This window comes from Canis aureus, chromosome 9 (genome assembly GCF_053574225.1).
Source record: "Canis aureus isolate CA01 chromosome 9, VMU_Caureus_v.1.0, whole genome shotgun sequence".
Lineage (NCBI taxonomy): Eukaryota > Metazoa > Chordata > Mammalia > Carnivora > Canidae > Canis > Canis aureus.
This window is the reverse complement of record NC_135619.1, coordinates 41,298,616-41,313,087: the sequence shown is the minus strand read 5'-3', so window position 1 is coordinate 41,313,087 and position 14,472 is coordinate 41,298,616. Positions and strand designations below refer to the sequence as shown.

At 38.7% G+C, this 14,472-nt stretch overlaps 1 protein-coding gene across 3 annotated transcripts in view; it reads left to right on the top strand.

The window, feature by feature from the left end:
- The window catches only part of PPP2R5E (protein phosphatase 2 regulatory subunit B'epsilon), a 146,389-nt gene extending 132,345 nt beyond the window's left edge, over positions 1–14,044 (top strand). For 2 of the 3 annotated variants that reach the window (XM_077909569.1, XM_077909568.1), the window contains exons 12-14: positions 3,651–3,778; positions 6,311–6,412; positions 9,235–14,044. In XM_077909569.1, the coding sequence (XP_077765695.1) occupies positions 3,651–3,778; positions 6,311–6,412; positions 9,235–9,334 (330 nt within the window). In that variant the 3' untranslated portion in view covers positions 9,335–14,044. The remainder of the gene's footprint in view (positions 1–3,650; positions 3,779–6,310; positions 6,413–9,234) is intronic. The other variant, XM_077909567.1, reaches the window with a different exon arrangement.
- Positions 14,045–14,472: the final 428 nt, after the last annotated feature.

Here is a 14,472-nt window from a genome sequence, read left to right as displayed (position 1 = left end):
TCAACTGGGGCTGTTGCTGCAGAACCCACAGGAGGGAAGAAGGTGATCTGGAGTGAAAACATGTTAGGTTTTATATCCTTTGGGTCTCTCACCAAAGGTCCAAATTGCAGACCTTGAAGATTAACTCTTTATATACTGCTTGTTGATTCAGAGAGATTGTTGAGATTGTAGTGTAGCACAGAATCACACTGCCAATGTGGTAGACTTAGCGGTGGACTTTTTTTCCCTGAGATGTCATTATCCTGAATAGAGACATTGGCTGTAGTTTTAATTTTTGACTTAAAGACATGTTAGAATGTCAAGGCAGTGATCTTAAGACAATCATGTGATTGTACCACAACCCTCTCCCCCCACCCCGACCCCCTGCAAAAATGTGTAAACCGTTATATGAGTCATTACATTGTCTGCAGATGATACAGCATATGTCTAGATAAACAGACAACAATCACAGGATACCATGTAGGTGTTTTGTTTATTATACCTGGCCTGAGTGCTCGAGTGTCTGGATTGTCTACCTTGTTTTTCAGTTTTCATCAGGAGGTCTGACATTCTGGAAAGCAAGGAGCAGAAATCTCTCTCTCTCTTTTACTTCAGAAATCTCTTTTAAGATCACCAGGGAGGCTTAAATGATGCTCAGAAGCTTAGAAAGGAGGCAACATGTCTAGTCAGCTATGGCTGTGTCCATTCAGGTTGCTATAAAAAAAAAATAGCCCAGATTGGGTGGATTATAAAAACAGCAGAAATTTATTTCTCTTGTCTCTGGAGGCTGGAAGTTGTATCAGGATGCCAGCACAGTTGGGTGAGGCCTCTCTTCTGAGTTGTGGATTTCGTGTATCCTTGGCAGAAGGGGTATAATGATCTCCCTGGAGCCTATTTTATAAGCACTAATCCCATTCATGAGGCTCCACTCTTATGACTTCAGTACCTTCAGTACCTGACTAAAGGCCCCTTTACTAATACCATCATCTTTGGGAATTAGGATCTCAACATACGAATTTTGTGGGCACACAGCATTCAGATCACAACAGTCTTCTATAACAAAACACCACAGACCATGTGGCTTAAACCACAGAAATTTATTCCTCACAATTCTGGAGGTTGTAAATCTGAGATCAGACTGCCAGCCTGGTCTGCTTCTGGTGAGGGCTCCTTCTCTGGCTTGCAGATGGCTGGCTGCCTTCTCATTGTGTCCTCACATGGCCCTTCCTTGAAGTGAGTGTGTGAGGAAGGAGGAGATCTCTCCCTTCCTCCTCTTAAGACCACCAGGCCTATTGGATTAGGACCCCACCCTTATGACTTCATTTAACCTTAGTTACCTCTTGAAAGTCCTATCTCCAAATACACATATTGGAGGGTTAGGGCTTCAACACATGAATTTAGTCTGTAACAGAAAGAAAACAGAATTTAAAATTATTTGACAGAAGTAAAATTTAGAACAAAAGAAAGGAGAGTAAAGAGATTCTTCTTTATTCATTTGTTAAGTATTCCATTGGTGCATCCAGCAGACATTTTTCGAGTGCCACTCAGTGTAGCCACACACCGTTTACTACTTTGCCCCCAATGTGGCCTCGGGGTCAGAGGGCTCCAACCAGAGACAGCGCCAAGGTGCAAGGAGGATAGTGGGTCTCAGGAAAGTAATGATTTCTGTCCTAGTGTTAGAAATGCTAATTTTACTTTGCATAAGCAATGCCTTTCCTCTTTAAGGGGCTTTGCTGGATACGGACTTCTAAGTGATTTTGCATAGCCACAGACAGATAACATTGATTAAGATACTTGTGAGCATTAAGTAGCAACTAAACATTAGACTCCTAATTGGATATAGGAAAACCCTAGGTTTCTACCTCTTTACCAGCATCCTCCAGTGGTCTCTTTAAAAATTCTTCCTTTTGGTTGTAAGTTCCCAAGTGGCCTCAGAATAGCCTCATGCGCATTCCTCCTTTTGTTCCTCTTTTTCCTTGTGCTCTTGGCTGAGCCACACCATGTGCTTCATGGTTTCTAGACACATTGCCCGTGTGGGCACCTCTGCCCTCCTTTCCTGAAATTCCCTCCACCTGGAATGCCTTCTCCTTCTTCACTTCATCCTTCCAAGCCCAGCTTAGATGCTACTTCCCATGTTACATTCTTGCAGCTCTGCCCTCTGCCCCAGGTCATCCAGGTTGTTCATTCCACTCTTTCTACTGACACTTTGTTTCTTCTATCTTGGTCACAGAATCTTGCCTTGGTCATAGCATCACAATTTATATTGGATAGGCTCACAGAGGCCCCCTTACCCCTTTCCCCCCACTGGCACAGGAGCTCCAAAGGGATAACAGAGTAAAGTTAAAAGCAGTGGCTTTGGAGTCTGCCACTTGCCAGCCATGTGGCCTCAAGGCAATGGCTTATATACTCTGGGCTTATTTCCTCATTTGCAAGATGGAAATCATGGCACTTCCGCTGTGTGTTGGTTGTGAGGATTAAATGAGATAATATGTATGTGGAACACATAGCACAGTGCCTGGCTTAGAGTAAACATTCAATAATGATCTCAGGGTCTAGTGCTTCCTGAATCCCAGGATTTTTTTATTTTTTATTTTTTATTTTTTTGGAAGCAAGTTGAATAATGTAAATGGAAAGGCTTAATTTCTCAGAGTCTATTGGTGGGTACATCTTGTACCATTTCATTAAATTGTTAAGTTTAAGTCTAATTTAAATTTAATTTATTAAATTATAATGTAATTTCTTAATCTGGATGAATGAAAGCCACTCTTCTTTTTCTCCTAAAATTTACCCTTTTTAGAAATTCTAGCCTTTTTGAGATTTTTGGTTTATTATTTTTGATTACTTTTAAAATTGTTTAGTTTTTTTTTTCTTTTTTTTTTTGAGGCTTTCTTTTGAATTCATAGTCCGTTGGATAGCTTGGTGATCAGAGATAGCAAGCAGGTGTCCCTATGTCCAGAAACTGAATGACTTCTTCCCTGCTTACTCACCTGAAAGGAAGGGACCAGAGATAAACTGTGGAAAGAGTCTGGTCACTAGACTTGAGTCTTAGCTTTCACCATTTACTAGTAATGTGACCTTACCAGGGCCTCAGTCTCTCTGAGCATCAGTGTCCATCTCTCCAGTGGACACAACAGTGCCTAGTCCTGGGTGGCGGGAAGGATGGGACCTTTTCCGCACTGCAGCCCCAGTGGCTGGCCAGAGGAGTTGCTCAGCAAACGTGACTGCTTTGTAGAGATGAGCAGCTAGGTTTTTCTGAGTAACTGTTGCCTGAATACCGCTGTGTGCTGGGCCCTGAGATTGATTTGAAGTGTGTGGGATGAAAGAAGTGAGCCAGAAGGGGGCTAATGACCTGGGAAAAACAGTGTGCATCTAGAAGTAGAGGAAATGTATTTGGAGTTTGGGGGACAGGTGGGGAAAATGTGGAATCAGATGAAACAGTCAGTAGGCAGAAAAGAAGTAGGCAAAAAACCTTTTTTTCCTTTCCTAAATTGATGAACCACTTTGGAACTTTCTGAAATTTAAGTCCACAAAAATGTAAAGTGTGATTAATATTTAATTTCACATTTGATTGAAAGATATAAAAATAGTCTTAAAGTATTTTTGTTTGGAGAAATTTTAGTTTTATGTCTTTTTTTCTCTTTTAATATTTTCTTTTTCTTTTTTTTCCAAAGGTGGCAGAAAGGGCACTGTATTATTGGAATAATGAATACATCATGAGTTTGATAGAAGAAAACTCTAATGTCATCCTTCCCATCATGTTTTCCAGTCTTTATAGGATTTCAAAAGAACATTGGAATCCGTAGGTTTTCAGTTTTTCCCCTCTCCCTTCTTCTCTCTTTCCCTACCTCCCCCTTCTTTTTCTCCCTCAATCCCCCCTTCTCTTCCTCCCTCCTTCTCTTCCTCCCTCCTTCTCTTTTGCTTAATAAAATGTCTTGAATGCTTGCTATGTGCCAGATGCTGTGCCTGTTGATGAAGACAGATAGTGTGAAAATTCCTGATTTTAGAAATTCACTGACTGGGTTAGGGGAGATTCACTAGTAAATAGATATTTTATAAAACAATATTTTTAAAATACTGTTATGTTAAAATATCTACTTACTTGAGTTCCTGATTTGTCTGTGAATGTAACAGAGCTATTTGAGGGATGTTCTGGGATGAGAGGAAGGGTTTGCAGATATCAATGAGGCAGTGATGCTCAAACTGAGTATTACAGGAATGCAGCAGGTGGATTTATTTATTTATTCATGAGAGACTACAGAGAGAGAGGAGAGAGAGAGAGAGAGAGACAGGCAGAGGGAGAAACAGGCTGCATGCAGGGAGCCCGATGCAGGACTCTATCCCGGGACTCCAGGACCACGCCCTGAGCTGAAGGCAGGCACTAAACCACTGAGCCACCCAGGGATCCCCATGAGCCACCCAGGGATTCCCCGCCTGCGTGGTTTAGTTGGTTAAGCATCTGCCTTCAGCTTGGGTCATGATCCCAGGGTCCTGGGATCGAGCCCCTTTTAGGGTGTCGGGCTCCCTGCTCAGTGAGGAGTCTGTTTCTCCCTCTTCCTCTCCCCCACCTCCTGCTCATTCTCTCTTTCTCTGTCAAATAAATCTTAAAAAAAATAATAATTTTGAAAGAAGTGTTTAACATCTAGTCCTATAAAAGTCAAAGCATTCTATATTTGAATGACTTTACATGTTTCTCTGTGGAATGAAAGAAAATTCAGAGTGGTATTAGATAATAGTAGATGTAATTAAGTATATTCATAGTATGTGTTTTGAAGTTTTGCACACAAGTATAAAATCACATTTCTCATTTTTCAAATTTGCCAAATTTTGTTACTAAAACTTGTAAAAATAAAGAACCTGGTAAACAGTGAAGTCTCATTATATAGGCAGTCCCTTGAGGACCTAGAGAGTGGCTCTGGCGAGTGTGCTGTAGTTGGCCTTCTCCATCACTGCTCATTGTACATGAGAGGGTCCTTTACCTCAGTAGAAGAGAGCTTAAGTTTTCCTTTAATGGTTTCAGAGCAGGGGCAACACAGCAAGTACACTTAGGTTTTGGAAACGTCAAATCCATGGTTTATTTAACCTATAGTCTCACTTATACCAGTGCTTTTTTCAGCAGTATTGGTAGCAGGTTTGCTGCCAAATAGTAGTAAAGTACATTTTTTGCAAAGGATGATGCTATTTAGAGTCTGAAGATATCAAGTCTGTCGTGGGCATAGTCCTCATGCTGTCAAGAGCTTATTCTTCTTCTTGATAAAGGTGTACTGCCATTTTTTCCATTTAGCTGTTTCCATTTAGCTGTTCCACATCACCAGTTTGCCAGTCACCTGACCAGAGTATGTCCTGGGTCAGCAAAGAGACTTAGCCGATGTGAATGGACTGAAACAAGTTACAACTAGAAACTTAACTAACGGGCAGCTGGTATCCAAGCGGCTAAGCATCTGCCTTCTGCTCAGGTTGTAATCCTGTAGTCCTGTGGTCTTGGGATCGAGTCCCACATTGGGCTCCGTACTCTGCAGAGAGCTAGCTGGCTTCTCCCTCTGCCTCTGCCTCTCTTTCCCTCTGTCTCTCATGAATGAATAAATAAAATCTTTTTAAAAAAACATATTAAAATACCCAACTTAGAGGGGTTTGGTATCATATCTTTGAATATGAATAACATATATATTATTTGTTTCCATGAGAACAGCTTTCAATTTTGATGAATTATGTATAATTATCATTTTAAAAATAAAATTCTGGGGGTGCCTGGATGGCTCAGTCAGTTAAGCATCCAACTCTTGATTTCGGCTCAGGTCATCATCACAGGGTCGTGAGATTGAGCCCCATGTCAACTTCCATGCTGTAGAGCTTGCTTAAGATTCTCTCCCTTTGCCCTTCCCCAACTCCCTCCCTCTCTTTCCCCTCTCCCTCTCTTTTAAAAAATAAATAAAATAGAACAGTCTGTGCAAATTCAAGGCTCTAAGGTTAGTTCCACCACAGGTGCTCCTTTTTAGGGTGAAGTGGCTTTATTTTTATACTTGTCTTTTTATTAAATGAAGTTAACAAGTGCCCACAGGCAAGTCTATTCTGGGTACCAATAATTAGAAAGGCAAAATTAGATTTTTCTTCTTCTAATCCTGCCAACCCCTCAGAAAGATATCTTGCCTGGAATAGTAACAAATGGAACTCTCAATGTGGAAATGAACTATAGGTCCTTTCTAGTTGTTTCAACTAAGAAGAGATTCTACAATACAAGGAATTCACTCAGACACAGATTGCGCTCTCACTTTCTCTGTGCAGCTCCCATTATATAAGACTAACCAACATGTTCTCTTTTCTCTTTGCTTCCCAGGGCTATTGTGGCACTAGTGTACAATGTGTTGAAGGCATTTATGGAAATGAACAGCACCATGTTTGATGAGCTGACAGCCACATACAAGTCAGATCGTCAGCGGTAACTTTTTAAAGCTTTTTTGTCAGCTGTGCATAAAACTGTTGGGTTCTTTCCTTGCTCTTTGCTGCAGTTGCCTCATTGCACCCTAAATCATTAGCACAGTTATATTTATTTACATGTTCATTTTTGCATGCTCATTAGCTGTGTCTTTATTAGTGTGCCACTCAGTAACAAAGTATCATTTTAAGAAAGGCTTTTTTCCTCCTTTCCTTCTGTAATGTTTCTCTTCTGCCTTAGGGTTAAAGGCCTGGCATGTAACTGATACTTCAAGCGCGTTGAGGGGACCATCAGGTGGTTTGTCATCTGAGTTCACACCCATCCTGAACTTACTTGAACTAGAATTGGGCAGATCTTGTGTACTTCAGTCCAGCACCAAGAAGGATGAGGCATCAAATTTATTTAGCTCCTAAAAAAAAAAAAAGAAAAAAAAATTATTTAGCTCCTTAGCCCAGAACTAACTTACTACTCTTGCACACAACAAATTTATTGGGATTTAAAGGACAGTGGAAAGAACATGAAGGTCAAGAGTCTGGTATTATACAAATATTAAAATGTTTGAGACCAAAAAGGAAGAAAAACCAGTTGACCTCTTTACATAAATGCTTATGGCTTAGAAAAGCCTTTTTTGGTTTCATATACATGAGTTTTCAACTTTATTATTTCTTGTTCAACATGTCCAACTGTATTCCAGAAGATATTGTCTTGGTCCATTTGTGCTGCTACAACAAACAAACATTTATGCTGTGACACCAAATAACGCATAGCTTTTAAACAGCAGAAATTTATATCTCTCTGAGTTCTGGAGGCAGGAAGCTAAGATTGTGGTGCCAGCATGGTTGGATAAGGGCCCTCTTTCTGATTCATGGCCAGCACTTTCTTTCCAAGTCCTCACATGATAGAAAGGACAAGGAATCTCTGTGGGATCTCTCTTATAAGGTCATTGATGACATTCATGAGGGCTCCAACCTTATGACCTAATTATCTCCCAAAGGCCCAGCTACTGAGCCCATCACCTTTGAGGGTGAGGATCTCAACTGAGGAATTGGGGGTAGGACAGGACACAGATACTTAGACTGTGGCATTGGTATACTTGGAGAACTTGAGGAAAATCTAGAGAGCTTGTTAGTAGTGGGCTTCTAATTTGGCTTTGATCCAGAAGCAAATGTCAGCTTTATTTATTATAAAACCATGGACTTTAGAAGATCCCAGCAATGCGTACAAGTGTTCATGCCCAAGACCTTGCCGAACCTCCTGAACAAAGCTATGTGTGGTTCCTTCGCTGCTTTGCTTTCCCTGATTTTGCATGTGTTACCTGCATTTTACTGATAAAAAGAGCAGTGTGGGGAAAGGTATGGTGGTGGGGCAAAGGACTATCACAGTGATTTTTATATAATACTAGAATAAAATCAGTTATGGGGTATGTTGTGCCATACTTGTAATTTAAAGAACTTTTAACTGTTTACATTTGTTGTAAATCACTACATTTATAACCCTCCTTGTCTCAAACTTCAAGTCTTTAAGAATTTTATCTAAGTAGAGGAAATAAAGGGCACATTCTCATATTGTGGCATACCATTAAAGAGTGTGTTGTACATAATGTCTTTTTGTTAATAGCGACTGAAAACCCATAATTATTATCCCAGTTCAATAAGGATTAAATAAAACTCTGTAGAATTCCATTAAGAGAAATAAAGACCTTATTCCTAAAATTATCAAATTGAATTAAATTAATTCATATTTAATGAATTTTAGTAGTAAAACTGTTTTCTGATCATTTATCATTTAAACTAAACAGACCGGGCATCCCGGGTGGCTCAGCGGTTTGGCGCCGCCCTCAGCCCAGGGCGTGATCCTGAAGACCCGGGATCGAGTCCCACATTGGGCTCCCTGCATGGAGCCTGCTTCTCCCTCTGCCTGTGTGTCTCTGCCTCTCTTCCTCTGCATCTCTCTGTGTCTTTCATGGATAAATAAATAAAATCTTTTAAAAAAATAAATAAATAAACTAAACAGACCGAATTCTTGGAAAAGATACCTATTGACCAAGGGGTCCAGGAATGGACACAGCAAAGTTAATTCTGGTGCATTAGAATGACTTACCATGAACAGACTTTCTTAATGAGACCAGGATTTTTTTTAAAGGAAGGATAGTATTTTGTCAAATGAGTGATAGAAGATTGTACTGACTAGATGGAAACATTGGCTTCTCCTTGGATGTGGGAATAGGCAAAGAGAAAAACGATTTATTTGGTGCTATTAGAGAAGAGCTGCATGAAGGGGTTCACTTCTGGATAGCACCAAATTTAAGGTTCAGTTCAGATCAAATTTTAATACAAATCTGAAAATGGTGGGTGGAATAAATAACTAGCACTGTTAGATACATATGCCAGCATTAGTGCTGTGTGAAAATGAAATTGGGGGAGAATTTGACAGTATCTGTTGCATGACAGTGTGGTTAAACTTTGAAATTCCTACCTACAGGGAGAGAGAAAAGTAGGAAAGAATGGGATGACAGTAACTATTTCAGAAATATTTAGAATTTTTGAAGATAAAGTTGTCAGTATAAAAGATGTGCAATAATTCAGCATAAAGTTCATCTGGAAGAAAAGCCCCACAGGATAAATTGTATTGATGAATGCCATAAAACTCTTGATCAAAGATAAGAAGAACCAAAAAGAGAAAACACCCATAAGCTTAATGCCAAACTTTTTGAAGACTACTTGTAAAACCTACATGAGGAAAAAATATATCAAAGGGGCAGTTATTATTAGATAATCTCTTCAAACTTTCCTGGTTGTTTACCTTATATTCTGTTTTCTCCCCAGTGAGAAAAAGAAAGAAAAAGAGCGTGAAGAACTGTGGAAAAAACTGGAGGATCTGGAATTAAAGAGAGGTCTTAGACGTGATGGCATAATTCCAACCTAACAGAAATAATGACAGCAACATCACTAACCTGTGGAGTCACACATTTATGTAGTAGAAGATGGAGCAACAGTTTTCTGTATTGTGCAACTTTGCAGTAGATTTCACATTTGTTTCATTATTACAACAGCACTGTATATACCTGTCTCTAAGTAAAGGAAAAAAAATAAGGACTTCAATCCAAAGTTTGGACAGTAGATAGACTTCTCAGAACTTTGCAAACATAATCATTGTTCTAACCCTCTCTAAAAAACAAAAAGCAGTCTTCAAAGATATGTTGATGAAATTGCTATGTTAAAATTCTATTATCAGGAGTTCCTTATTTATCCTTAGCAGAGAGTATGAAACAATTTTCAAATGTGAACAATCTTAAATTTAGCTTGTCTTTCTGCTAAGCTGTTAAATGTATTTATAGTAATGGAAGAAAAAAAAAGACTGTCATTTCCTTATAAGTTTGTATAACATCCTCCTCTGGATAACTTGACTGTAATTTAACATCTTTTCCTTTTGCACATCTTCATGAATTGAATGTCCATGTGGAATGGGGCCAGGAATTGTAAAGGTCCCTGATAAAAGTCTTGTTTTACTGGAGTGAACATCTTTCCAGTAACCAGGTAGTCCTGGTACTCCTTTAGTTTTAAAATTAGGAGTAAAAGAGAAGAGGTGATAAACATAGTAGGGAAGGGAATTTTGGATTCATGCATCAGTTTATGGTGAATCCAAATCAATGTCTTGAATCCTTTGAAAACAGGCACTGGGATATCCTAGGCTTCAGTACCCGACCAGTATTAGTTGCATACATCACTGAACATACATACCAGAGATGTTTGAGAAATGTCAGAAAACATCCTTTTGGACCATTTTGTAATAAGAAAGACAAACACTAAACAGTACAACCATGAAATTGATTGCCAGGATTGTGAATCTAATTGGGAAGAGAGTTGAGCAAACAGCTTGGACTGTTTGGAGTTGTTGCCTTACTTTTTAATATGTATTTATAAAGTATTCCAGCAAAAGAGGATGTAGCCTCTGGGAAAACAAACAAACATATTACAGTGTTTTTTGTAGATTCTCGTTCTATATCTCATCACAGCGCCAGCCCTGTTTTTAGCCGGAAAGGATTCAGGATAAATATTACTATGCATTCTGAATTGGATGCGTATTCCTAACTACTGTATTTGTTACCAAAAGTGGTTCTACAAATGCTACTGAAAAAAATCTGAAAATCCCTAATGTCCTGAGTATTAATAATAAAGTTTAAAAATGCTTTTATATCAAAGGTGCATTGTGACCAAATTGTTTAAGAAAAAAACAAAAAACAAAATTTAGGGCTGTATTACATATATCTTATTGGCTCTCTGCTTTGTATTTAAAAGAGGAATCTTACATTTCGGGGAGATATATGCTGATGAAATTTGTGTCCAGTATGTACTTACCTGATGCGGTTGCATTATTATGTACTGAAAGATATGTGTTTTGGAATTTATTTTCAGGATGCTTTTGCTTGTTATGGACGTGGCAGCAGTGAGTTGATAATCCTAAACCATCATCTCCAGCAGTATTCAAGGCATAGAGCTGATTCTGTGTTCATGTATGGAATTGTGATAGTAGCAAACATGAACATATTGAACTGTTGTTGCTCTTAATAGAAATATAATATCAATATGGACTTGTATATTCTCTTCCTTCCACTTAAATATAAAGTAGAATATGCAGTTTCATTATTTCTAAGAAAAAGGAAAAAAAAAAAAAAAGGCTGACCTTTCTCCCCTATAAGTGTTTCAGGATTATCAGGTCACAGTTTTTGCATAAAAGTCAACTAATTATGGATATTGTCATCTCAGTAACTCTGTAAAACAAAAACAAAACTTGGCTATGTTAATTTTGAAAAAGAAACAGCAGTAAAAGAGTCATATGCAACACCCAACACAACATGGTTTAATGGAATGAAGAGATTAAAAAAAAAAAAACATTAATGGGGATTCAATGTAAAGCTGGCAGAGGCTGCCGAAACGAAACAACTTAATTAAAAGTGCTGGAGCAAAGGTGCAAGTTCAAACACTAAAGATAAAAAATAAATTTGTAACAAATCATCTCCTTTAGCCCTTTTGATTTGAGCCCATTAGTTTTACTGTGCATTATTACATTTGTTTTTGATTGTATAAACTTTGTTTGCCATTAATTCATCTTTTTAGATAGAAGACATTAAAAGCACAGGTTTATGAAATATCTCTGCCCATTACAATGAAATGCAGTCATTTGAAATGAGAAAGACGAGGACCCTGTTTTGCACCTTTCCCAACCTCTGAGTCATGGTGAGGACTGCACAGATACCCTGGATATTAATTCTGTATGTTGATCATTCCAAACTGAGAAGAACAAAGCCAAATTTTAGACATACAGAAGCAATTATAAATCTATGTCTAAAATGTATAGGGCAACTTCTGAGAAGAAACACTGTCTTTTCTATTTTAACCGAAAGTGACAATGTGACATTTGTCATGTTGTGTCCGGTGACGCAGAGAAACTGAGGTAATCTGACTGTTGCACTATGTGACATAGTTAAGGCTGTACTTGCTGCATTTACAGCAGCTCTCTCTATCTCTCTCTCTCTCTTTCTCTCTCCCCCCCCCCCACATTTCTGCTGTTGCTGCAACTTGAGTTAATTGTGACAAATGCATCTTTGTGTTATATTTTGTTCGCTTCATAATTTCCAGAACTATATATAAATATATTTTTTAAATAGCAAATATTATAGTTAGTCAGTGATGATCACTCCAACCTCATCCCTACCATATTGGTTTCAGGGGTAGGATAAAGAGTGTCTTTGGAAGAACAAAACCAAACCAAACCAAACCCTGTGGTTTAGAATGATGCTGGGGCCTGGATTGTTGGCCCAGAACAACCATGTGAGTGAATTGACCCATCTCATACTTTGAATCAAGCATGCATTCCTTTTCTCATTGTGCAAGTGTCCCCAGTTGTTTCCCTTCAGTGTTTAGTTTTCGTTCTTTTAAATTTTATTATATTTTGCTCTCCCTGACATCTGTTTTTTATAAAATAAAATAAAAAATAAAAAAAGTAAGAAATAAATAATACCCTTGATGCCGCTGGATACTCACAAGCAGGGTTATGCTCCTTCATCTTGGGCTTGCTTGCCTAAATGGAAGGGTTTAATTTATTTTGTACCTCCTTCTATGCGTGGGACAGTCCAGGGTGCAGAGCCAGGAATTGTTTGTAATTGCACCTGCTATACTTAAATGTGTATAGCCCTAGGCTCAATCACACTATGGAAAGAAAAAAAAAGTATATTTAGAGCTTTAAAAGCTTTTTTATTTTTTTGTGGGGGTTGGGGTGGGGTGGGGAAGGGAAGATGTATGGATGTTATTGGCATTTTTAAGTGTTCAGAGTTTTTTGTGTTTTTTTTTTTTTTTCTCTTGTTTTGTTCTTTCCCAATTTAATTAGGTGCACTGAGCTGGCCCAGGAAATGAAGAGATTCTCTCTTTTGATGCTATAACCAATGTTATCACAAAGTTATGCCACCTATAGCAAAAAGGTGGCACCAGACATGATCAGTGGTATTTTATTTGCACATCGATATTTTTATTTTTATATTCTGGCTCAGCTGCTTCTCTGAGTGAAGTTAAGGAATGACCCACAAAGGATTTTTGTAGTAGGCATATTGGCAACGCATTTTCTATTTCTTGGTATTTAATTTTGAAAATCTAAAAGGATTGTGCATCTTGAGAGAAAGTTGAGCAAATTTTGATCTAGTGGAATGTTAATTTGTGCTGCTTCTTGTGCACGATAGCAGCAGTAGTATCTCTCTTGGAAATAAACATCCCATTTTATGATGTCTATGAATATAGGTTTCCTTTTCTTCCCTGCCTCCTTCCCACCCTCTTTTTTTCCCTTCCCTCCTTTCTTCCCTCCCATCCACCCTCCCCTCCCCTCCCCTCCCCTCCCCTCCCCTCCCCTCCCCTTCCCTTCCCTTCCCTTCCCTTCCTTGTCTTTACTTTTTTTTGAAATCACTTATTGTAAATAAGTTGTAATCCAGACCTCATGTATCAGTGGGGAACTTTCAAATATAAATATTACCAATACATTTTCTGGTTGTTGTCTGATTTTTGATTGAGGTATAATGAGAATGACATATCCATTGCTTTTGGTTTGAGAATTTCGCTTTAGCTTCATAAATCTTTTGGTACTTTAGTATTTCATTGTTTTAGCAGGAGAGGGCAGCAAAAGTTTATTTTTCCTGTTAGAAATGCTGTGATTCATATTGGTTTTAAACTTAATTGTGTGTGCGCGCGTGCGTGTGTGTGTGTGTGTGTGTGTTTAAAACAGCATCTGTTTGTGGGTAGAGGTAAAAATGAAACATTTTTTATATGAAAAGTTGCATATGAAAATTATGGACTGGTTCAACCAGACAATGAAGACTTCTGATCCACATCAAAATTAAAATGCCACAAAACAATCCTCCAGCTCTGGCTAAAATATGCTACTTCCTTTTCAAACACAACAAAATGCAAGCTGGGTCTTAAACACTTGGAATTTAAAATGTCTTTCTTTGAAAATGATTTACTTTCTTCAAAGTGGTAACAGAAACAAAAATGAAGGTGCTCCCAAAGGGAAATGTAACCTTCTCCTTTCACAGACGTGTGAGAGGTTCTGTACTGTGGGTGCATCCTAATAAAGAAGCAGTGAAGAGTTTTCAGATGCCTGGCTGTGTTTGTTTGTTTGTTTGTTTGCTGTTTCTGACCCCTGTGGCCTTTTGAGCCATACAAATAATAGATTTGAACAACTTAGTTATGAGGCAATAGGTTGGTACATTCAGGCTTTCATCTTGAGAAAATTGGTTGTGATTAGGGGGATATAATGTTGGAGAGTGGTCCAGTGTCTTGCTGTGCGACAGACTACTCCAAAACTTAGAGGCATGGCCCCAGCAGTTAACTGTTTTGCTCAAAATATACAGTTTGGGTGGGCTTGGCAATAAGTGTGCACTTGGGTTAATCAAGAGGAGCAGGAGAATTCACTTCCAGCATGGCTCACTCACATGGCTGGCAAGCTGGTGCTGATTGTTGCCTTGGAGTTCAGCCAGAGGCCTCAGTTCTCAAGACAGGAGTTTCCTTATGGGGCTT